At 41.2% G+C, this 25410-nt stretch overlaps 1 protein-coding gene and 1 long non-coding RNA gene across 3 annotated transcripts; one reads left to right on the top strand and one right to left on the bottom strand.

The window, feature by feature from the left end:
• The first annotated feature begins 308 nt into the window (after nt 1–308).
• On the top strand, nt 309–1505 carry LOC144249107 (uncharacterized). The gene is made up of 2 exons (XR_013342160.1): nt 309–711; nt 1145–1505. It is a non-coding gene; the product is annotated as an uncharacterized LOC144249107 (long non-coding RNA).
• Nucleotides 1506–3543: 2038 nt separating this feature from the next.
• On the bottom strand, nt 3544–20632 carry Anp32e (acidic nuclear phosphoprotein 32 family member E). 2 transcript variants are annotated; one of them, XM_026404026.2, is made up of 7 exons: nt 20223–20632; nt 16889–17038; nt 15906–16028; nt 13621–13786; nt 11627–11799; nt 6778–6832; nt 3544–5888 (listed from the first exon to the last, which is right to left on the bottom strand). In XM_026404026.2, exons 1-7 carry the CDS (start codon nt 20274–20276, stop codon nt 5818–5820), a joined length of 792 nt encoding a protein of 263 aa, XP_026259811.2. In that variant the 5' UTR covers nt 20277–20632; the 3' UTR covers nt 3544–5817. The 2 variants fall into 2 exon arrangements, with proteins under 2 accessions (XP_026259811.2, XP_026259812.2); XM_026404027.2 differs by lacking the exons at nt 3544–5888; nt 6778–6832; nt 13621–13786 and having other exon boundaries at nt 11639–11799.
• Nucleotides 20633–25410: the final 4778 nt, after the last annotated feature.

The raw sequence follows: 25410 nt of genomic DNA, 5'->3' as shown, positions 1-25410 counted from the left end.
GCTGGGCAGGTTCATGAAGGTGGGATTGAGGGTGATTCAGGTTTTGAAATTCAATTAGAAAACAGAGGCTCTGTTAACCCTTAAGCAAGAGTTGAAAATTGTAAAAGGCGGTAAAGAAGAGGAAGGTCGCGCAGAGCTAACGGCCGAGTTCCAGTCCGCGGCGCAGGAAGCGGGAAACCCCAGGCGAAGCCAAAGCGCTTCCCCAGGACGCGGCTCCGGAAGTTCCGGGGTCCGTCGCGCCAGCTCCGCGCATGCGCAGGTCTGCGCTTTGGGTGGAGCGGTGCGCGCCGGGCCCTCGGTCTCTGGAGAAGAGGGCGGGCGGGGAGAGGTCACGTGACCGGGATTGCGGCATTTGGGGCCCAATCCGAGTCGTTCTGGGAAAAGCCCTTGTGGAGCAATTCGGGTAGCCCCGGTCCTGGCGGAGCCCTGACTCGGTGTGTCCGTTTCTGACTTCTCGGTTCTGTTCTGGACTCGGAGGACCCCGTGGTTCTCGCTCGGTGTCCCCGGAGTGGAACCGGAGGCGCCCGTTAGTTCCTTCAGGACCGAGGGGCCTGCTCGGTCTCAGGTCCACCTCGGTCTCCGCGGAACGCGCGTCCTTTCTACCCCGGCGATCCCGGAGTCGCGGGAGAGCGCCCCGTGGTAAAACAGCACCCAGAAAAAGAGCCCGCCACCCACTCGGGGTGAGGCTGGGGCAGTGCACGGAGAGTCGAGGTACGTGTCCCCGGGATGCGGCCGAGCTGGGTCCGTGCGCCGACCTCCGATCAGTTGTCCTGGTGGCTTTCATTCCAGCCTCCCGAAAAGAACCCCGCGCAGGCCGACCCTGCCGCGGCTGGGAGGAGGCAGGGCTGGGGTTCGAGGCCAGCCTCGGCCACTAAGCAGGACCCCGTCCCCAACATTAAAAGGATGTGGCCCCGAGGCACAGCGCCCCGGGGTCAATCCCCAGTCGCCCCACCGCCCGGACCCTCAAGGGTGATGACTTAACGTGGCCATTGGCTCCCGGAGGGGCGTGGTGGGCGCGGCCTTTCAGGGTTTCTCCCAGCTCGAGCACGTGGACGGGAGGCCTGGGGCTGGCCCTGGCCCAGCCTCCCGCCCAGCCTCCGGGCTGACGTCTCAGTTGCTTTAACCCCAGTTCCTTCTATTATAGATTTTTCTTCGGCCCCACCGACTGGTCACAGCTCCCCGCATGAAAGACGTCAAGCACTACACCGCCCTAAGAAATGCCGGCGCCACCCCGCCTGGACCCTGTGGCTGGGGAGGCTGAGGCCGGAGGATTCCAAGTTCAAAGCCAGCGTCAGCAGTTTATCAGTGCACTAAGCAACTCAGTGAGACCCTGTCTCTAAATAAAATACAAAAAAGGGCTGGGGACGTGGCTCACTGGTAGAGTGCTTGTCTCGCACTGCGAGGCACTGGTTTGGATCCTCAGCACCACATAAAAATAAATTAGAAAACAAAGATTGTGTCCATCTGCAACTAAAAAAAAAAAAAAATTAAAGGTGGGGGGCTGGGATGTACTTCAGTAGTTAAGCGCCCCTGGTTTCAATCCCTGGTACCATTTTTTTTTTTAAATGGGAAAAAAAAGGTAAAAAATCCTTCTGGGAGAAATTCCCTTCACATTGGAGAACCGGGTATAGCCTGTGAGCCAATTCTGGGGCTGCAGAATAAGCCTAATCAGGGAAAGTCCCAGTGAAGGGCGGAGATCATGGACTTCATCCTGAAAGATGGTGTAGTTGAAGTATTTAATAGGAGAATCAGAGAAAATAGGCAAGTGTTTATTGAATGTAATTTATTTATTTATTTTTGCATGCATGTTATTGAGGATTGAACCCAGGAATGGGATTACAGGCCTGCCCAGGGAGCCTGGCTCATCACTTCTTGAAGTTAGAATAGATTGTTTTCATCAGTGTTGTGTGTAGCATGTATCATTATTAAGCATTAGTGTGAATGTGTCTGTAAGTAGCCAAATTCAAATGATGCCTCATAAAATGTTAAATTACTTGTAAATATAAATGAAATTCAAAGTTATACCTACTTCTGAGTCTTTCTTAATCAGGATTATTATGAAATAATCTTACTTCAGGGTTTTACCAAAGTGTCTACACTCGTATGACATAAAACTACTTTATCAATATGTAGTCTCCCCCCCCACACCCCTGCCATTATGTAGTCTTTTTAAAGATGCTCCTGAGATCAATTCATTTTGTAATTTCCACTTGTGGTATAATCTTTTGTCCTTCCAGTTAAGACTGGCTGTTCAAATAGACTAATAAACCCAAATAACTGTCTCAAGGTAGGGTTCTCAGATCTTAGGCTAAATATGCAAAAGGCACCAGTAGTAGAATGCTATTTTAGCTACAGCTGCAGAGTATCATTACACCCTATACTATAAACAGGAAAAATTTCCAGCAACTGGAAAAATATCTGCTCCAAAGCCTCTCTTTAAAATACAGAACAAGGAATAAACAATATTTAAGTGTTTTGAATCATAGTCTCTCACTGAATTGCCTCATTACCTATCAACCTCACCAAAAACTGTGTGGGGATTCTACCATTTTCTTTAACCAAGAGGGTAAAGGCTTTGAATTTTTTGAAGGCATAAACAAAAGTCATAATAAATACCTGCAGCTGAAAATTCTTCAGTATTTTCCATCCCTCAGGAAGAATTCTATAATTAAAATACGTTTGCAATATTAAACATAAAACCAAAAAGCAATTGTGAAAACATTACTTAGCATTATACTTGTGCCTTAACTATACAAAACATACCTCCCAGACTTCTCCACAAGTGAAACTTTTAAAAATCACTTAGGGGAAAACCCAAAGTACAGAGAAATACCTACTTTTTCAAAATTAAATATGTAAGAATTATATCTATTTATATCATCAAAAGATTTTGAAGTTACACACTACAGAGTACAGATGGAAATGATGGGCTCATATTAGAAAACTGTGTGTATGTGCATGTGCACACGAGGTGTTGGGTACTGAATCCAGGGCTTTGTGCATGCAGACAAGCACTCTACCAATTGAGCTATATCCCCAGTCCTAGAAAAACTATTAATGTACAGTTGTTGAGATTGAACTAAGGAGCACTCAAACCACTGAGCCACATCCCCATCCCTATTTTGTATTTTATTTAGAGACAGGGTCTCATGAAGTTGCTTAATGCCTTCCCTTTGTTGCTGAGGCTGGTTTTGAACTCTCTATCATCCTGTCTCAGCCTCCCAAGCGCTGGGATTATAGGAGTGCACCACCACACCTGGCAATGTACAGTATTTTATAATCAATTTAACTGTAATAATAGTAATAGTTACTTCCACTACAGGCAATAAAAGTACAGGTTCAATTGCAACTCCAAAAGGAAAATTAAATGAATCAAGAATTTTTTCCTGCTTCTTGGAAAAAAGTTAATAAGAAAGATGATAGGTTAAACTATTTATCACATCCAAATTTGAATGAGGAAAACTTTCATTTGTTTTTAAAAAGATCTTCAAAGCTGCCAACAGTATTGCTGAAAAAGTGAATATCATACACTGAAGCTAATCATTATAACAAATCTTCAATTTATTTGAAGCAATTCCGTTTCAAAAACTTAAGTTACAGCAGTCACAGGAAAAACAGGGAATAGTCAGAAACAATAAAAGAGTGATCATGAGTACTGCTTTTTGATTTGTTTTTAACACTGTCATGGCTTTATTCAAAAACACAGTTGCACAAAAGTATTAACCTCAACGTTTACGGATTCTTAAAGAACTTAACACACTATATACATACTGCAATACAAAGAGCATTAAAATAGGACCCCAAACTTCTACAAAATATAAAACCCCCCTTATTTGCATGAAAATATCACCCACAAAGCTAAATAAGTTCTTAAAAGTTACCTGGAGGTTCACTATGTGTTGTTTTCAAACCAAAGAACTCTAATTTTGATTGCACAATAAGATGATTGATAAGAAAGTCAATATATAATTTCATTTTAAAAATAAGTATTTCATAATCTGGACATAGTATGTAATGAGAATTCTTAGAGACTAAAGCAGGGCATATCAATTGTTAAAAATTAGGAGAAAAAAATGTCAATCTTTTGTACTTTCTGATCCCTCTACTAAATTTATTCCAAGTGTTTTATTTCAGTCAGTTGTGCAACTGTTTCAGTTTCTCCACAAATAACCTTTAAAAGGCCAAGTCATACATTTTAAACTAAAAAAAAAAAAACAAGCAGCAGCAGTACTACACTCAGTAATTTAAATGTGTCCCAGTAGAATAGCTTCAATTAGTTTACTGACACTAACTTTTAAAAACTTTACAAATATTCAAAACAAAGAAAAAATTTTAAGATAGTCAAAATGAACAAAGCAGTTACCTTGAACATGGAGCCTCCATGACAAAAACAGAGATGTACTGTGTACTGGTTATATTTTATTTAGTAACCATGTAAGTAAGCACACACTCATACTTATCCCAAATATTCTTCTATTTTAATGGACATTCACTTGAAAATAAGTTTTAATTTTAATATTTAATTCCAAATATTTTTCGAACTGCCTACAATATTCCAATTAAATGCTACATCTGGTAATGCTTTAAAACTATAGGAACAACTGAAGGTTCTACTCAGAAAAATTATAAATACTTCGCAGGGTTGGTATCCAAATAATTTGGGATGCCAACTTAAAAACTGACTTAAACATCTCCTTAATTATCAACAGGCAATGGACATTGATGCTAATTCAAAACCCCTCCCCTGCTTCTTTACTTTCTTCCTCCTACTTATATGGTCTTACATATTGTCAGTCAAGAAAGATTTACAATAAGCAGAGCTTGCTGCCTGAAATTGTATCAATAACAATATTTGTATCTCAGAAAATTCTCCGTTTCTTCCACTCTGTTTAAAACCCAGAGAGATCTGAAAAGGTGGTTGAGGTATAAGACTAAAGGTTTTCTGGGTATCAGAAGTTCCCAGCTTCCTTTTGGGATAGAGAGAGGGGAGTCAACAAGAAGGGAGGGTGATCATAAAGAAATTGATGAGAAAATGCACACCTAAAACAAAACGAAATAAACAACCATTGGCATGTCATGATCTGCAGCCTAAAGAGAGGGCTCACCTGCATGTCTCACTTAGTATACGCAATTTTTCCTTCAAAAATAAAATCTTATCAATCACCACAAAATCAATGAATTATATTACTGTCTAGAACCTCCCCCAAATCCACAAACTATATAATTTGCTGAATAGAACCTTTATTATTCTGCTTCTACTTTGCAACTTAATTCATGTGACAAAAAAAACCACCCAAATATCTTCAGCTATTTAAAAAAAAAGTCAATGCCTTCAAAATAAAGATCCCTGGATCATCTCTAAAAAAAATAATAATAATCAACTTATTCAAGAGACTACTGTCATTTCTTATTACAGATGACTGTAATTTCAGTTAATTTATAAATAACTTTAAAATCTTTTGAATGAAATGCACCAAACTTCACCTGTGTAAAAGCAATCATGTTTTAATTACGGACTAAAAATTACTAATACAATGAACTTGAATTTGAATTAGAAAAATTAAGCTTCTAAATATAATTGCTAGAGAATGTCTTAAGGGGGAAGTGTCAATGAAATTTTTTCTCTACATACAATATGATCATTAACAGACTAGTAAATCTTAACTGGAATGATAAGGCAAAAATAGTAAAACCACACTTTTCTATAAAAAGTTACACATTATCTTCTGTAGGGATAGCTATCGTACATGAAAAACCAAAGATGTGATCACTCTATTGCACACCCAGGAATGCTGGGGAATCTGGTCTTAGAATGATCTAGTCATCTTCTTCCTCTCCATCATCTTCAGCATCTCGTTTCCTCTTCTCCCCCCGGAGACCTTCTTCTTCTAAAAGAAGAATGGAAGGAAAAGTGTAAAAAACTTTAATTTCAACAAATGAGTATTTGTTAAGTTACAAAGTTTTGACTCTTAGTGAAAAGTTGACAAATATATATATTAAGTTTCCAGTCTTAAATTTCTTTTTATTTCAGTGTATAAACAGACTTAACAGACCAAGAAATGCATAAATAATGATAGCTTGCTATGCACCCTTGTGGCCAAGTCATGAAGTACAGATGAAGAAACTAGGCTTCATATTGAAGAAACTGTTGGTAAAATTTTTTTTTTTGAGAGAGAGAGAATTTTTTAATATTTATTTTTCAGTTCTCGGCGGACACAACATCTTTGTTTGTATGTGGTGCTGAGGATCAAACTCGGGCCACACACATGCCAGTCGAACGCGATACCGCTTGAGCCACATCTCCAGCCCCTGTTAGTGAATTTTTTAAAAGACCTATAGGTAAAGAATACTAAAGAGCAAGTCGAGTCCCCCTACCCTGGATATCAAATCTTAAAGAATATTATATTGAGTTCAACTGTTCCTCTCCTCTCTTACAGGTAAAGCTTCCCTCTTCAAAATGAGATACCTTAAAAAGGTAATAAATTGAGTTCAGAGTAGCTCCCCTATCTCTTCGTTTTTGATTTTAAAATACATGTTATGAGCTGTTCCTTTAATGGAATTAAGGAATGCCTTGAGAAATTTACTCTTTAAAAAACTTTTGTAAATAGCACTCAAAACAGCCAAAAAAAAAAAAAAAACTTTTGTGACTTCAAGGCACTCTAGGATAAACAGCAAAATCAAAACGATCAGTGACAATTTGTATTACAGACTCATTTATTAAAGTTCATGAAAAAATATTTTTAATTCTAGAATTTGTTTCTGGCTAATGTAACTCACCCTCTTCCTCCTCTTCTTCCCCTTCTTCTACATAATCATCATCATCTTCTTCATCCTTGAAATTCAAATATTCAGTTTGAGTATAAATAAACCATAACATATTTTTCACTATTGAGTATATCCCAACAAAGGCAAAGAAACTCTAGTTACCCTGTGTTTTGATAACCACAATTTCTTCCTTATTTATATCTTTTTTTAAAATCCAACTAAGTATCTAGTTCTTTTTTTTTTTTTTTTTTTTTTTAAAGAGAGAGTGAGAGAGGAGAGAGAGAGAGAGAGAATTTTTTTTTTTTTTTTATTATGTTTTTTTAGTTCTCGGCGGACACAACATCTTTGTTGGTATGCGGTGCTGAGGATCGAACCCGGGCCGCACGCATGCCAGGCCGGCGCGCTACCGCTTGAGCCACATCCCCAGCCCCAGTATCTAGTTCTTTATAAAAATAAGTTATGCTTTCGACCACCACTGTTCAAAAGAACTTTCTGCAACAATGGAAATGTACCATATCTGTGTTGTGCAATACAATAACCACCAGCCACACATGACTACCGAGCACCTGAAATGTAACCAGTGCAAATGAGGAATTGAATTTTTAGTTTTAGTTAATTTTAATTAATTTAAATAGCCACATCTACCTACTAGCACAGGTAGGACAGCACAACTTTTGACTCTTTTTAAAATGAGACCTTTTATTTTACAGATCAAGTTAAGAATGATCTGAATCCTAGCCCCAACATAGTTATATATGTTGAGTCAAACCACATTATCTTTCTGGACCTCAATTTTCCAATCAATAAAAGCAAAGCACAGGTTGAGCTTTTTTTTTTTGGTACTGGGGATTGAACCCAAGGGTGCTTTACCACTGAGCTACATACATCCCCAGGCCTTTATATTTTTTTGTTTTGAGATAGGGTCTCACTGAGTTGCTTAGGGCCTCAAACTTGTGATCCTCCTACCTTGGCCTCCCTAGAAGCTGGAATTATAGGCATGTGCCATGGTGCCCAGCACCAGGTTGAGCTAGCTTGCTTGTTTTCTTTCTTTCTTTATTTGTAAGGAATAATAAAAGACGATATATAGCTATAATTTTCAAAAAATATAAACTACTAATCACACTTATTCCTTGATGATTTAGAAAAGTCCAAGTCTAAAAGAGCTCTTTCTCTGAATTTTGTTTCAAACAAAATGTGACTGGATTAATTGATTCATGTTCTAGACCTTTTTAAAAATCATCTTTTAGATACTATCAATAAAAACTCAGCTTTTGAGGTCACCGTGATAGCACACACCTATAATCCTAGTGACTTGGGTGGTGGAGGCAGGGAGACTACAAGGTTGAGGCCAGCCTCAGCAATTTAGCAAGGCCCTAAGCAACTTAGTGAGAACCTGTCTCAAAATAAAAAATAAAGGGGCTGGGGTTGTGGCTCAGTGGTAGAGCACTCACCTGGCATACATGTATGAGGCACTGGGTTCAATCCTTAGCACCACATAAAAATAAAATAAAGGTATGTGTCCACCTACAACTAAAAAACATACATTTTTTTTAAAACTTAAAAATAATAAAAAATAAAATGTGGTTCAGGGCTTGACTGCCCCTGGGTTAAATCCCCAGTATCCAACCCCCCGACCTGACCCAAAAAAACTCACTTTGCCAGAAATTTGTTCAGTAGAGACTACAGTCTTCTCATTAGTGGGAAATGTTTCCTCATTTGTGGATGAGTAATACAAGGACACCATGATTCTCAATCCTCCCAAAGCTCTCAACTTCTTTTTTTTGGGTGGGGTGGAGGGGTGGGGGGTGGGTATGGGATTAAAGGTAGGGGTTCTTTATCACTGAGCTACATACATCCCCAGTCCTTTTTTATTTTTTGAGATACGATGTAACTGTTATTGAGGGTCTTACCTCACCTCTGTTTTTTAAAATAAATTTTAAAGTTGTCAATAGACCTTTTCTTTTATTTATATGTGGTACTGAGTGCCTCACACACGCTAAGCAAGCTCTCTACCAATGAGCCACAACCCCAGCCCTCATCTCCACTTTTTTAAAATTTAATTTTATTTTTTTTGTACCAGGGATTGAACTCAGGGGCACTTGAGCACTGAACCACATCCCCAGCCCTATTTTGTGTTTTATTTAGAGACAGGTTCTCACTGAGTTGCTTAGCACCTCACAGTTGATAAAGGCTGGCTTTGAACTCTCGATCCTCCTGCCTCAGCCTACTGAGCCGCTGGTTATAAGTATGCGCCACCACACCCAAGCATCCTCATCTCCATTTTTAGTGATTTATATTACACACACATAAAGTCCTTCTTTACACATATTAATTCCTTGCCTCTGAAGAACAGTGACATAGGAAGAAATTTTTTAAAAAATCAAATAAAAAGGGCTGGGGATGTGGCTCAAGCGGTAGCGCGCTCGCCTGGCATGCGTGCGGCCCGGGTTCGATCCTCAGCACCACATACCAACAAACATGTTGTGTCCGCCGAGAACTAAAAAATAAATATTAAAAATTCTCTCTCTCTCTCCTCTCTCACTCTCTCTTTAAAAAAAAAAAAAATATCAAATAAAAAGTTAATTGAATGGGCGAGGTTGTGGCTTAGTGGTAGAGCACCTGCCTTGCACATGTGAGGCACTGGGTTCGATCCTCAGGACCACATAAAAATAAATAAAATAAAATAATTTTGTAAAAGTTAATTGAATAGGCACTCTCTTTCCTTCTAATTTCTTTTTAAATCTCAATCGTCTCTAAAGCATTCCCTGGCACTTAGCTTCTAAAAACAAGACTTCAGACCAGGCCCGATTGCACATGCCTGTAACTCCAGTGACTCCTATGGTTGAGGCAGGAGGATTACAAGTTCAAGGCCAACCTCAGCAATTTAATGAGACCCTGTATCAAAATAAAAAATAAAAAGGGCAGGGGATATTGCTCAGTGGTAAAGTGCTTCTGGACTTAATCCCCAATAGCAAATAAAAATAAATAAAAACAATAAAAATAAAATAAAAACAAGACTAAGTTTTCAACATTCAAATTATCTCAGGAACAAAAACTCCTTCTGGTCCCTGCTACTCCTACAGTGACTTAAGGTTATATGTATTATCACAGAATTTTTTATTCTTTATGTGGCCATGTCATTTGGGGTTAGTATTTCACAGTACTCAATGGAATGATAAAGCTAACATTTGCAGTTAGTTGAAAGTAATTTTTAAATGACTTAATACTACTTAGAATTAAGGAGGAATTATTGGCACAAAAAATAAAAGGTCAAATGTTAACGAACAAGACACTTATTTTATTTAAATAAATAAAAACTTATGGGGAAAAACATTTAAGCTGTATGTTGGTGTAAACCGAACAGACTGAAAATAAATATTCAAAATATTCTGTGAAGATTTAAAATATTTAAGGTTCTTTTCTTCGTTATTATATGGTTCCTAACTCAGTAGGGCCCGAACCAAATGTACAGTAGTTTATTTTCTACAGTAGTTTCATATTTAAAATGGTATCAGAAAAAAATAATCACTGACCAGATATTATCGACCTGCTTGATGTAAAAGTAATTAGGAGAACAAATAATATTTAGTCTAAATAAGAATTCTTCCTCCCCACACCACCACTGTGGGGATCAAACCCAGGGCCTCATGAATACTAGGCAGGCACTTTAACACTGAGCTACATCCCCTAAAATAATGAAAAATTATTTAGAATTATGAAAGAAACCTCAATTTAACATTAGGAAAAAGGAACTTCACTATCACTAAACTCCCAAGAGCCAAGATTCTTTGTGCCACTAGAGGTAATAAATGCTGAGGTGCAAAGATGAAAGGTATTCCCCACCCTTTAAGAGCTCACGGCTGCACAGAAAGTAGCCAAATAAGTTTTTTTAAAAAACTATCTACAGACAATAGAAGCCTAATCAAGGTTTAAAGATAACAAAGGAAGGAATGATTTTCTAAGAAAAAATATAGAAAACTTCAAAATTAAGGTTAGCACCAGAGTTGAGTTTAAGGATAAAAGTTTACAAGGCATGACTGGGGTGGCTATTACACAAGCAAATATACATGTGAAATTTCACGGAGCTATTCATAAAATTAGTGCTTTTCACATGCTTCACTTATATTTATGTTTAATTAGCACAAACAAAAATGAAGTCCATCAGGGACCTGGGTAGGAAGTCATTTCAGATAGAGTAAACAATTAATACACATACATAAAGGCAAGGGATAGTTTGGTGTGATAATTTAACTTGGTACTGAGGGAGATGAAATTAGGGGAGGAAACAGGAGCCAAACAGACAATGCAGGGTTTGTATCTTTGGGTGGCAATAGGAAAAACATTAAGAGTTCCCAGGAGGCTAGTGACAGGATCACATTTGCAATGAGACGACCCAGGCAGCACTGCAGGGGATATTACTAAGTAGTGATGCTATATTCAGAGTATCAAGCAAGAAATAATTGGAGGGAAGAAATAAGTTCTACAATGTACCTACAATGTGCCAGGGACTAGATACCTACATTATCTTGTCAAGTCCTTAAAACAATCCTATGAGGTTGGTATAATCGCACTTTTATAAATGCAGAAACTAAGGATAGAAACACCTATAAAATATTTCTACCATACCATACCACTGAAAGCAGAGTGGATTTGAAAGACATCTGGGATTTATGATCAATAGGTGTTTATACTTATCTAGATGTAGTCTGGGATAGGCCACAATGGGGAAAAAAAGCAGACAGATACATACACATTCACAAGTTAGCAAACAACTCTCAGATTTCTCCAACTCACTTTTTATAGTACTTAGCCCTATGCCTATGTAGTTAATTTTTAAGGCTAATACAAAGTATTTATTCACCTGAATTTCTTCTTTCATCAAGTAAGAAAGGCCCACTTCTTCTTCTCCCTCTCCCAATTCTGACCCTGCTTCATCTTCATCCTCCTCCTCATCATCATCTTCCTCCTCTTCCTCGTATCCTTCAGGTGGACCAGCTTCATCTTCCTCTTCATCTCCATCATCTTCATCTCCATCTTTAAAAATATTTAAAAATATATATGTGGGGACTGGGGCTTAATAGTAGAGCACTTCCCTAGTACATGTGAGACACTGGGTTTGATTCTCAGCATCACACAAAAACAAATAAATAAAGGTATTGTGTCCATCTACAACTAAAAAACATTTTAAATATATATGTATATATTTTATATGTATACATGTGTGTGTGTGTGTGTGTGTGTGTGTGTGTGTGTATGTCTGTGTCTGTGTATTGTTTTTAAGATGAGCAAATGTCTGGACAAATGTTTCCTTCCAGTAACGTTCATCCTTTTTACCCTTTCCCAATCACTTTAAACTCTTAAGCCAACCTGTGGAAAAGTATTTCATGGTGACTTTTTTCTTTTAAGATTACCATTTTTAGGGAACAAGGGGTGGGGGATTGAACTCAGAGGCACTCAACCCCTGAGCCACATCCCCAGCCCTTTTTTGTATTTAAGAGTACCATTTTAAAACATTCAATATTTATTGCTTGAGAATGGTTTCTAAATACTGGTATTTATTCAATGTGTAGATTTTCAGATATTACATGCACTGAAGTTGGTTTCACTTTGTGGACACTTCAAAACCTTTGTGTTCATCATTCATTCTAACATTTTATAACATTATTTATCCAAAACAAATTTACTTTGCTGGGCCAGTGGCACATGCCTGTAATCCCAACTACTCCCAAGGCTGAGGCAGGAGGATTCCAAATTCAAAGCCAGCCTCAGCAACTTAGCAAGACCCTGAAGCAGCTTAATGAGACCCTGACTCAAAATAAAAATTAAAAAGGTAGTAAAGTTGGGGCTGGGGATGTGGCTCAAGCGGTAGCGCGCTCGCCTGGCATGCGTGCGGCCCGGGTTCGATCCTCAGCACCACATACCAACAAAGATGTTGTGTCTGCCGAAAACTAAGAAATAAATATTGAAAATTCTCTCTCTCTCTCTCTCTCTCTCTCTCTCTCTCTCTCTCTCTCTCTAAAAAAAAAAAATATTAAAAAAAAAAAAGGTAGTAAAGTACCCCTGGGTTTGATCCCCAGTATAAAAAGAAATTATTTTAATAGTGAAAACTTTGACCCCAAAATAAATATCATCCTATTACTAACATCGGCTATTCTGTCACCTCATCTTTTAATCTTATATTCATCTAAAAATGTATATTCACAATCTAATTCTAGGATATTTTTCACCACTTCAAAAAGAAGAACCATACCTATTATGAGTTCCCATCCCCTAAATCTCACCCCAATAATCTACTTTCTATTTCTATTGGATGTGCCTATTCTGGGCCTTTGATATATATGAAACCAAACAACATGGCCTTTTCTGTCTGATGTGTTTCACTTAGCAGACTGTCTTCAAGATTCACTTTTACATGTATCAGTACTTCATTCACTTCCATAGTGAAATAATATTATATTGTATGGATATAACATGTTTTTAACCTATTTATCAGTTGACAGATACCTGAGTTGTCTCTACTTTGGGGCTATTATAAATAATGCTATTATAAATGGATCCTTTAAAAAAATACTATTTAAGAAGTTTTCACTATTACTGGGTAGTAGTTACACAAGTTTATATAGATGTAAAATGTCACAGAGCTTCATATTACAGAAATCATTAAATTCCCTGAAGCTATTAGAAATCTGAAAGAAGAAATATAGGCTAGAGCTGTGGGATTTAAAATTTTCTTGTCTTACCAATAGCTGATGTGGGTTTTTTTCCCTCTACCTATACCTCCAGGTCCAATCTTATTTGCATGGCTAGAGTGGAGACTATAATTATGACACATTTATGAGTATTTAGAGTGATTACCCTCATCATCCTCCTCTTCGGAGTCAGGTGCTTCATTATCCTCCTGATCAAATCCATCTAAGTATGTGATTTGTTGCAGCAATTCAAAAATACTTTCTCTGTAATCTTCCAGATTTGTGATCTCACAGTTAAACAAGTCAAGACTTTTCAAATTTTTAAGATTTTGCTAGAAAAGTAAAGATGTTCAGTCAAGATTTAATATACCATATTATTTCTTCTTAATTCACAATCCAGAAAACATATATTTGAAATTGAGAGAATGACTTTTGGATTGTTAGAATTTTATAACTAAGAGTTATTTTATAAAACATAGCCAATTCTCTTAATTAGCCCCTGGCATATAAATTCCAAAACTTTGATCTACTATTGTTACCTCCAGGATCTTAACTGAGTGCCTTATTTCTAGTGGACACTCAACACATTTTTGATGACCAAACCTGTGCATAGGCAACAACAATAACATGATCAATTTAAAACCACATAGGCCAGGCATGATGGTGTACACTGTAATCCCAAGGACCAGAGACGCTGAGGCAAGAGGATCACAAGTTTGAGGCCAGCCTCACAACTTAATAAAACCCTCAGCAACTTAGTAAGACCTTGTCTCAAAATAAATAAAATAAAATAAAAATACCTTTAAAAAGGGTTGGAGTATAACTCAGTGGTTAAGTGACACTGGGTTCAATTCCCAGTAACAAAAATTAAAAAAAAAAAAATCACACAAAGTAGGCACAGTGGTACACACCTGTAATCCCAAAGACTTGGGAGACTGAAACATGAGGATCAACGGTAGGAGCAACTGAGCAAAGGCCTAAGCAACTTAGTGAGAATCTGTCTCAAAATAAAAATATTTTTTAAATAAAGGCTGAGGATATGCTTAGTGGTAAAGCACCCCTGGGTTCAATCCCCAGTACCCATAAAAAAAAGAAAAAAAAATACAGCTATATTTTCAACATTTTCAATGACCTCCCAATCTTTTTTGCCTGAGAGCCATTGCCAAGTAGGAATGACGCATCGAAATTTCCTTGCCAGCGTACCCCATGTTGCTTAGAGGAAGGACTCTCCATTGCAGAAATGGACTTGTCTTAGATCATTTGCAGTGACATTGCATGTATGCTTGAGTAAGGTGACCTTGCTCAAGGACCAGGGCAGATCCGGGTTTAGGGTGGATCAGGTTTTAGGGAATATCCCGTCCTTGGGTTTAGGCTGGTTCCAGGTTTAAGGTGTACCCTGGGGAATAGGGCGTATCCTGCTGATTAGAGCCTGGTGGAGTACTGAATTTTGCGGCAGAACGTGAATTTCCCCAGAACGTGTTTGTAGAGGGCCCGTGTGAGTTTGGGAATAAAGAATTGCTGTTTAAATCTACAAAGCTATGAGTGGCTCGTGATTTTGTGCCCAGCCAGACTGCGGCACTTTTTAAAAATCAGAGCAACAATTTTCAGAGTTTTACTAAATAGTCTTTTCCTTCTCACATACCAAAAACTAGGGGACACTTAAAGTAACTCAAAAAATTATCAAGAAGGAATGAAAAGCAATAGAACTTAAAATAATGAAAATTTTAAAACCAGATAGTCAAATCTTGAAGCTGATGATGAAATAATAAATACAGCTTTTCACTGACTTAAAAATTCTTTTGGGTACTACCTTGTATGTCTAAAAAGAACAAATTAAAAAATTCATCTGGGGCTGGGAGCAGTGGCACATACCTAGAATCCCAACAGCTTGGGAGGCTAAGGCAGGAAGATCTCAAGTTCAAAGCCAGCCTCAGCAACTCAGTGAGGCATAAGCAACTCAGCAAGACCCTATCTCTAAATAAAATAAAAAATAAGGGCTAGCAATGGGCTCAGTGGTAAGTACCCCTGGGTTCAATCCCTGGTACCAAAAAAAAAAAAAAAAAATTTCATCTGGGAACTTGGAGACTGAGAGAAGGATGGCAACTTCTTCAAGGCCAATCTCAGCAACTTAACAAAACCCTGGCTCAAAATATAACAACTATGAAGTGGCTCAGTGGTTAAGTGCCCCTAGGTTCAAAAGTATCAAAAAAATCATTATTTTTTAAATTTTAAATAAATAAATAGGGTTGGGGATATGGCTCAGTAGAGATGTGCCCCTGGGTTAAATCCCCAATATGGGGGGAAGTGGGGAGTGAGAGAGAGAGAGAGAGAGAACAAATTCAGAAGTTTTGCATTAAACAGAAATAACTAAGGTAAAACACAAACTAATCTGAGAAAATTTAACAGCAACAACAAAAAAAGAAAGTCCAGTGATAAAACCTTTCCACTTACCAGAGCTTCTACTGTACTGAGATCTTTGATTTTGTTTCCACTCAGATTGAGGTAGGTAAGATTTGGACATTTTTCTGCCAGGACTTCCAAGCCTCCAGAAATTATATTGTCACTAAGTTCCAACTATATATTCAACATGGGGAGAAACAAGGAAAGTTGAAGACTTAGGATGGACCTAAGATTTTAAAAGCACACCAATTTAAGTAAGTTCTATCACCAGCAAAAAAAAAAAAAAGGAAAGAAAGAAAGAAAGAAAAAGTATACCAAAGGGGGGGTGCATTTATCATCATTAATTTTCAAATTCCCATTTGTGCCTGTTAAATGACATATAAGAACGCTATATGATGAGCTCCTAACTCAGCTTTGGTTTAGGTTGTGTTACATTTGGATTTCATGATTCAAAGAAAAATATTTGGTAGATGTTAAATTCAAGTTCATGCCAGGCATGGTGGTGAACACCTATGATCCCAGAGGCTGGGGCGACTGAAGCAGAGGGATTAGGAGTTCAAAGCCACCCTCAGCATCTGAGGGAGGCTCTAAGCAAGTCAGTGAGACCCCATCTCCAGATAAAACATAAGAAAGATGTGGCTCAGTGGTTAAGCGAACCTGGGTTCAATCCCCAGTACAAAAAAAAAAAGAAGGAACTGGGCTTGTGGCTCAGTGGCAGACTGCTCGCCTGGCATGTATGAGGCACTGGGTTTGATCCTCAGCACCACATAAATTAAACTGAATAAAGGAATTGAATCCATTTGCAACCAAACAAAATTTTAAAAATTTTTAAAATAAAAGAAAATCCAAATTTGTGTCATAAAGTAATCCCACTAACAAATTCAAATTTCTAAAAGCAGCTTTAGAGCTGATTCAACAAACTATTTTTCCTATCTCTAGAAACAAAATTTTCTCACTAACAGGCAGAATAGTCATTTCATTTGGCAAAATGAAATGTCATAATAACTCTTGCTTGTACATTAAACTTGACTTACCTTTCGAAGTTTGTTTAAGCTGGGAAGTTGGGCCAATGAACTTAATTCCACATTAGCCATACTCAGAAACTCTAGTTCTTTAAAAGTATCATTCAGGCCTTCAATTTCCCCATTGACACACAGGCAATTATCAAGAACTAACTCTGTCACCTGTGAGAGGGAATACATTAATGATTAGTTTGCGATCTGTTTAGCAACAGACCTGGTTTGACACTGTGGAAACGTGAATGTTAAAACACCAAATCCTAAACAGGGCATGGTAGCTGTTGCCTATAATCCCAGGTAAGTAGGAGGATCACTTAAGACCAGGAGTTCCAGGCCAGGGTAACACAGCATGACCACACTTAAAAAAAACAAAAAATTGCCTTTCACAGATCCTTCCCACCCCCTGCCAGCTAATATAAAATCTAGTTATCACTACAAGCTATCTTCCAAATTAAATTTAAGAGTAACAAGTTCAATGCCTAATTCAAACCACTGAATCACTAAGGTATAGAAAACAAAACTTCATGCAGGCACCATGGTGCATCTGTAATCCCACCAGCTCAGGAGACTGAGGCAGGAAGACCATAAGTTCAAAGCCAGCCTCAGCAATTCAGTGAGATCCTGTATCAAAGTAAAGCATACAAAACAAGGTGGGCATGTGGCTCAGTGGTTAAGTGCCCCTAGGTTCAATCCCTGGTACTAAAAAAACAAAACTTTGAAAAAAGTTCCAACTGAAATGTTTCCGATCCTAATGAGGATCCTCACCATCTGGACATATACTTATGCAGGAAGGGAACACTTAGAATACTGGAAAAAGATTCACGTGAACAACCTACCTAAAAGGTAGGGAATGGAGGAAACCATTTTAACACTTTTATTTTTTTTTATAAGCACCTTCTTTTTTTTTTTTTTTTATAAAGAGAGAGTGAGAGAGAGAGGGGGACAGAGGGAGAGAGAATATTAACATTTATTTATTTATTTTTCTTAGTTCTCGGCGGACACAACATCTTTGTATGTAGTGCTGAGGATCGAACCCGGGCCGCACGCATGCCAGGCGAGCGCGCTACCGCTTGAGCCACATCCCCAGCCCAATTTTAACACTTTTAAACCTCTTCATCTTTGGTTGATAAATGCCACAGAAACTTAAAAAACCTTGATACCCCTCAAGAAGAAACGTCAGAAAGCTCCTTCTGGGTCAGCCCATCTTTCCAGTGTTATTTGAGGACAAACAATATCATCCAGAATGATACACCCTTGGAAAAATGTTATTTCTGTCACTGTGGTACATTTTTGTGGACATTTTCCTATTCTTGGGAGTTGGGGGCTGGATTCCCTATTAGGTCAGAATTGTAGTAACAAAAGTTACTGATGAGTGTATAAATGGGTTTAACCTTAAGGGGGAACGAGGAGACCCTGCTTCTCTTACTCCCAATGCAAAACTATATTAAAGGGCTAAAAATCAGCAACTAAGCATGACACCTTTTCTATTTGAGTATGACTTTGACAGCATTATTTTAGTAAACCAGAGATGGCACCATGATCTCCCATTTGAAGATGAGGAAACCCAGGACCAAAAAGGAGAATGACTTGCCTTGGGTCACACAGTTGGTGTGCGGTAGAGCTACGCCTTCCAGTTTTAACTGAGTAGGGAGGACTACTACATTTGGAGTCAGAAAGCCAGTTCTTCCACGTAAGGAAATCACTAAATTGCCCTACGACTCCATCTGTTAGTCTGGATTCTAGAATAATACAATCCACCTTACAAGTTTGTCGGAAGGAGAAAAGTAAATAAACGTTAAAAGTGCTTAGTAAACGGTCTACACAAATAGACACAAACAGAGGGGCCGTTATCACACCCGGCACAGGAAGGGAGCCTGCAGAAAGGTAACTGCAACCCCAGGACTGGAAGGAAATTACTCGGCACACTAGGTAAAGGAATAGGAGAGAGGACAAGTCCCTTTTTCTGTCCCAAGACATATAGTAATGAAGGCATTCTAAACACGTGCTTCCGAGACCGCTTTTTAGGTGTGGTTGTGTTTGTCCTGTTTCTTTTCGGAAGCCCCTAAGAATAAGTTCTAGAAAAGTTCACGTTCTCTGGGGGCTGACCCTGATGGTATGACTGTTTCCTCCTCCCGCCCGCGGCCGGCTTCAGGGGCGCTGACCCGGGAAGAAGCGGGGCAGGGGCAAGACCCCGGGACCCCACTGCACAGTCCCGCGCGGAAGGCAGGCGGGACCGGGGCAATTCTCGGCCGGCGTGTGCGGGCGCGGCCCAGGTCCCGCAGAGCCTGGGACTGCCACCCGTACCAAGGGTCATTTCAGGGACCGCAAACTAGCCGGCTGCTGCCGCCGTCCGCTGCGACCAGAGAAATGCGCGGGACCGACAGGAACCCCACGCCGGGCGGGGACTCCCCCAGGAAGACCAGGGTCGCTCCCCCGGTGCCCGCGCTCCGCCGCTGGCGGGGAGGGCCGCGCGGGGCCCCGCGACGCCCCCGCCCGGCCCGGGGAAAGTTGGCCGCGACCCCGCCTCGCGTGGCCCCTCCCCACGCCGGCTCTTTAACTCGGGCGACCGCGGCCAGGGCGCCGCGCTAGCCTCGCCGAGCCTCCAGGGCGCAGGCGACGCAGACCCTCCGCCGAGGTCCAAGCCGTCGGCGGGAATCAAGTTCAGACCAGCGGGTCACTGACACGGCGGCGGCAGAAGCGGGTCACGCTCGCGTCCCTCCCCACCGCCGGTCATCGCGACAGCTCCCCGTACCCACCCGCGGTCCGAAGGCGCCGCTGACCCAGATTCCGCCGCCGGCGGTCGGCGCGCGCCGCTTCCCGGGGGAGTGGGCGCCCCGGAGCGGGGGAGCGGACTCCGCCAGCGACCTCCGCCGGGGCCGGCGCGACGCCCGACGCCCCGAGGCCTAGAGGCCGGGGCGCCCACCCCCCAAAAGCCCTAGTTGGCAGCACTGCAGAAAAGTTGGACCAAGTTCGCAGGCGGCCACGGCTGCGCAGGGGCCGAGCGGACCGGGGGGTCGCGCGCGCCGCCGGCCCCGGGAGGAACGCGCCCCGCGCGGCCGCCGAGGGCCCCGCGCGCTCTTCCCGCCCCCGCGAGGCCGGGACGCCCGACGCCGGGAGCGCAGAAAGGGGCTGAGCCCCCGCGCGCACACATACGCCCCTAGAAACTTAAGCCCTTCGCCATTTTAAGTAGAAAATCCTAATGATTTTAAACAAAATTAAACATTTTCACCAACCTGGACCCCCGGTGGAGACTGGTCTGTTCGCTCTCCCCACACACCCTCAGCACCCAGAAACCCAACCCCCAGGATACGGGGGCCGTGGGGAAGGGGTGGGGGCTGAGTCATCTCACCTCCTCCGGGGCTCGGTTCCTTAACTCCATGTTAATCCTCTTCTTCATCTCCATGTCCTCCTCCTGCTCTTCTGCTCCTACTCTCCTCCTTTCCCCTTTCCTGCTCTTCCCACTACCCCCCAACCCTGAAATTTTAAAAAGATTTGGAAATGAATGAAAAGAAACGCAAATTTAAACGCCCACTACCACCAGATAGATGTGGGGGAGAAAGAAAAGAATAGCAAATGGAGTCCAAGGAGTTGGGACTCTAACTCGGCTGCCCCCACCTCCTTGTCCACACACCCGCGCGCGCACACACGCACGCACACACACACACACACACACGCGCGCGCGCGCACACACACACACCAGCAGTTCCTTCCCCTTCAATGGCTGCTCAGAGACTGAGCCTCCATGACACGGCACCGCCAACCCCCTGGCCTACACTCCACCCACCTTCCGAACGTATTGGTTGGTTCTTTAGCGTCACCCTATGGCATTGGGCTAGCTAAATGTCCATCAGTCTTCAGGGAGGACCTGGACCAGACACTCTGCGTCTATTGGCTACGACCAAGCGCGCAGTTAACTCCGATAGGTCCAGGGGGGTGTACGTCTCAGCGAAACGATTTTGAATCCCAGCAGCCCCCCTCCTTTTCTTTGTGTGGTTGGCGCGCTTTCCCCTAGGCATTTGTGCGGTTTTGATGTCTGTTGGATTTGTTTTTCGCTTTTAGGGTGGTTTTGTTATTGTTTTTGTTTTTGTGTGCTTCCGCCAGTATTAAAGGGAGGGAGAGGGCATGCCCAAGTTGCGAAACTGACGATCCAGGGCGGTTTTGAAGCGCAGCCTCTGCTGCGGCCAAGGTGTAGGGCAACTCGCATCACGTTAGAGGCCGGTCTCCGTGGCACGGCCCTGCTGGGGACGGGCTCCTCACTAAGAGGGGACCGAGGCCTTCCGCAGTGGAACCAGAGCTAGGAGAAAGATATTTTAACTTCCACCATGAAAGACTAAACAATATTGAGAGAAGTTGAGTGAAGCCTAAAAGTTAGGATCCTTTAAATAAAAGTATCCTGGATTAATTGTCACTGAGTGCTTGTTGCTAGTAATAAACGCTTAGACCTTGGGGGAAAAACAGCGCTAACCTAATGAAAATCAGACATTAATTTGCGTAGAATCAGCACAACAATTTCTCTCCTTTCTAATTTCCCTTTGGTATACCAGTTTCCATGGAAATCTGTAGATAAAGTGTACTTATTTAGATATAAGTCTACCTATTTGGGATATTAACAGTAGGCTAAGAATGATCTTTTTTTTTTTTTTTTTTGTGGGGGCGGTGGTCCCAGGGATTGAACTCAGGGGCACTGGACCACTGAGCCACATCCCAGCCCTACTTTGTATTTTATTTAGAGACAGGGTCTCACTGAGTTGCTTAGTGCCTCACCCTTGCTGAGGCTGGCTTTGAACTTGCAATCCTCCTGCCTCAGCCTCCAGAACCACTGGGATTACAAGCGTGTACCACCGTGCCCCGACAATAAGAATGATTTTTTTTAATTTTTGTCTTTAGGGTCTAACTTTTCTTAGTTCTGGCTTAAATTTTGTCTGTATTTCCTTACACCATTTTCAGGATAAATACCCGAAGAAATTCCAGATAATTTGGGGAAAGTGGGTGAAATGAGTCCCAGAATTGTTTCCACTTTCCAATTTCTCCGGTTAGAGATCTTTTACTTTCCTTTTTTTTTTTTTTTAAAGAGAGAGAGAGAGAGAATTTTAATTTTTTTTTTTTTTTTTTTAGTTTTTGGCGGACACAACATCTTTGTATGTGGTGCTGAGGGTCCAGGCAGCACGCATGCCAGGCGACGCTACTGCTTGAGCCACATTCCCAGCCCCATGAGATCTTTTACTTTCCAACACAGACTCCTCACCTCTCCCCCCTTACTCTTGTTCCCATAGACACAAACAAATATGCTTAGAATTAATGATTAAATAATAAAATGGCACCTCTGGGGCAGTATAAGAATTCGTTTGTTTTTAATATTTAATTATCTATTTATACCAGGGATTGAACCCAGGGACTTAACCACTGAGGTACATGCTCAGCCCTTTTTCAAATTTTATTTAAAGACAGGTCTTGGGCTGGGGCTAGGGCTTGGTGGTAGAGAACTCACCTAGAATGCATGAAGCACTGGGTTCGATCCTCAGCACCACATAAAAATAAAAAATAAAGATATTGTGTCCACCTAAAAATAAAATATAAAAGTAAATTAAAAAAAAAAAGACAGGGTCTTGCTGAGTTGCTTAGGACTTCACTAAATTGCTGGGGCTAGCTTTGAGCTCAAGATCCTTCTGCCTCAGCCTCCCAAGCCCCTGGCATTACAGGTATGAACCACCGCCTGGCTAGTTTTGTTTATTATAATGCAACCAATGCTAAAGGAAGCCAAGATGACATGAAAACTGAGCCAAAATGTACTGAGCGACAGTTCAAGGAAGAGTTAAAAAACAAGGGAAGAAAACAGAATAGTTCAAAAGACACAGTTGGAGGCTGGGGCTATAGCTCAGTGGTAGAGCACTTGCCTAGCACACGTGAGGCCCTGGATTTGATCCTCAGCACCACTTAAAAATAAATAAATAGAATAAAGGTATTGTGGCTGGGGGGATGTTAAATCATGCCTGTAATCCTGGCTACTTGGGAGGTCAAGGCAGGAGGATTGCAAGTTCAAGGCCAGCCTCAGCAATTTAGTGAGACCCTGTCTCAAAACAAAAAAAAAATATAAAGGACTGCAGATGTGACTCAGTGGTTACATGCCCCTAAATTCAATCCTGGTACCAAAATAAATAAAAAGAAAGAGCAACATTTTGGTTCTAGCTTGCTAGTAAATCCTGAATTCTAATCCCACCTGAGAAACGCAGAGTCTAGAATGAAATTCAGAGGAGCTCAAGGAGGAAGATCCTGATTTAGAAATCATCGGCTTGCAGTGATATTTGAGGCCATGAGAAAAAATAAGATGTCCATAGAGGTGTATTTAATAAGATTATCAGGCCCAGGAGAGTAAAACATGATTGAGGAGGAAAAGAGAGAGGAGGGAGAAATTGTCCAGCAAAGTACTCAAGGAAACTGAGGAGTAGGTCGGGAAGAAAGAAAAACTTTGTGGAAGCCAAAGGACAGATAGAAGATAATCATGGGGTTAAATAGCGTGGTCTTTGTCTTGGAGCACAGGAGACAGAACGGGAGGGAGTAGTTGCAGCAGAAAATACACCCAGACAGCACAGAGACCCACCAAAGTGAGCCTCCCCCCCTACCCTTCGCCCCCACTCTCATGTCTTCTTTCATCTCTATTACCCTGACATTTTGAAACTTACCTCTTTATATTTTCAGCCAACAAGCCAGGTTAAGCCTGGGAGGGTGGTTTAATGGTGGAGCACTGGCCTAGCACAGGCGAGACCCTGGCTTTGATCCCTTGCGTGGGGGGTCGGTGGTAATAAATAAGATACAGGGGAAGAAGAGAGTCCCTGTGAAACCCATCTTGAAAATCAGGATCTCGTTCTTGTTCCCCTGGTGTTGAAGATTAAACAGCCTGAAAACATTGAGGCACGACAAAAAGTAAATTTTATTTAAGAAACAGAAGAGAGAGAGGAAGAAAGAGAAGATTCCTCCAGAGGAGGGGGTCCAGAGCTGGTGCCTGAGGGAAGGGGGGTGACTTTCCCCTTTTATAGATTTCAGGTTTCCTCCCATCCTGCCTACCTGACCAAAAGAGACCAAAAGAGCAGGAAGAGAACCATCCAAGGGCGATTTCTTGGTTTGGAAAGTGTGATACTTCCCCTCCCCCTGCACTTTTAGCACCTGGGTGATGGAGGGTACTACCTACCCCTTGCCTTTTCTTTGACAATCAGCTGCCTGTCCTTTACCCTGATCTCACCTGTATGGCTGATACACAGAAAGGAAGGTACCTGGAGAGGAGTTAGATGAAGAACATTACCAGGATATAAGATGGGTATACTGGTGTTAAAATGGGAAGTGAAATACCGCCAGGAGAAAAACCAAACTCATGAACTGGAACATGTCTTAAGACGAAGTTGTTAGGCAAGGTTAATTGGTAGGCTGAAAAGTAAGATTAAGTCATGAGAAAGAAGATGAAAAAGACCTAGAATGAGTGAAAGGGTTCAGAAGATTCCTTTAATTCACCAAAAAGAAACAGGCATCAGAAGTTGGGCATAGTGGGCTGGGGCTGTAGCTCAGTGGCAAAGCACTTGCCTCACATGCATGAGGCTCTGGATTTGATCCTCAGCACCACATTAAAATAAATAAAAATAAAGATATTGTGTCCATCTACAACTGAAAAAAATATTGAAAAAATAATAATAAGAAGAAGTAGTAGTAGTTTGGCATAGGGGTGCACACCTGTAATCACAGTGGTTTGGGAGGCTGAGCCAGAAAGATGTCAAGTTCAAGGCCAGGCTCGGCAATTTAGCTAGGACCTAATCAACTTAGCCAGATCCTTGTGAAGAAAGATGTGAGTGAAGGAAATAAACAGAGGAGAGGTGGCTCAATAGTAACACAAGTCTATCCAGGACAGACCTACAGAGGGGGGCCCAGTGGAGACTGAAACCTGTCTTCTGCTTACAGCCTGGGGTAGATATAGGGGAATGAGGAAGGGGGGATTAGCCCATTACTTAGGGATTGTCAGGGAAGGGTCCTTGTGGTGTCTCCTTCATAAGGCCCTAGGTGTTTTTAGGATTTCAGTCCCACATAACAATTTCCTTTTTTTTTTTTTAAGTTTATTTTTATTTATTTATTTATTTTAAAGAGAGAGAGAGAATTTTAGAATTTTTTCAATATTTGTTTTTTAGTTTTCGATGGACACAACATCTTTATTTTATTTTATTTTTATGTGGTGCTGAGGATCGAACCCAGCACCCCGCGCACACCAGGTGAGCGCGCTACCGCTTGAGCCACATCCCCAGTCCAACTTAATTTTTTTTTTTTTTTAAAGAGAGAGGTGAGAGAGAGAGAGAGAGAATTTATCAGATGAGTAAACAGGTTTTTTCTTTTTTTTTTAAGAGAGAGGTGAGAGAGAGATAATTTTTAATATTTATTTTTTAGTTCTCGGCGGACACAACATCTTTGTTTGCATGTGGTGCTGAGGATCCAACCCGGGCTGAACGCATGCCAGGCGAGCATGCTACCGCTTGAGCCACATCCCCAGCCCCCAACTTACT

The sequence above is a fragment of the Urocitellus parryii genome, chromosome 11 (genome assembly GCF_045843805.1).
Source record: "Urocitellus parryii isolate mUroPar1 chromosome 11, mUroPar1.hap1, whole genome shotgun sequence".
NCBI lineage: Eukaryota > Metazoa > Chordata > Mammalia > Rodentia > Sciuridae > Urocitellus > Urocitellus parryii.
Note: the sequence above shows the minus strand (reverse complement) of the source record. Positions and strands in the feature narration are given on the sequence as shown.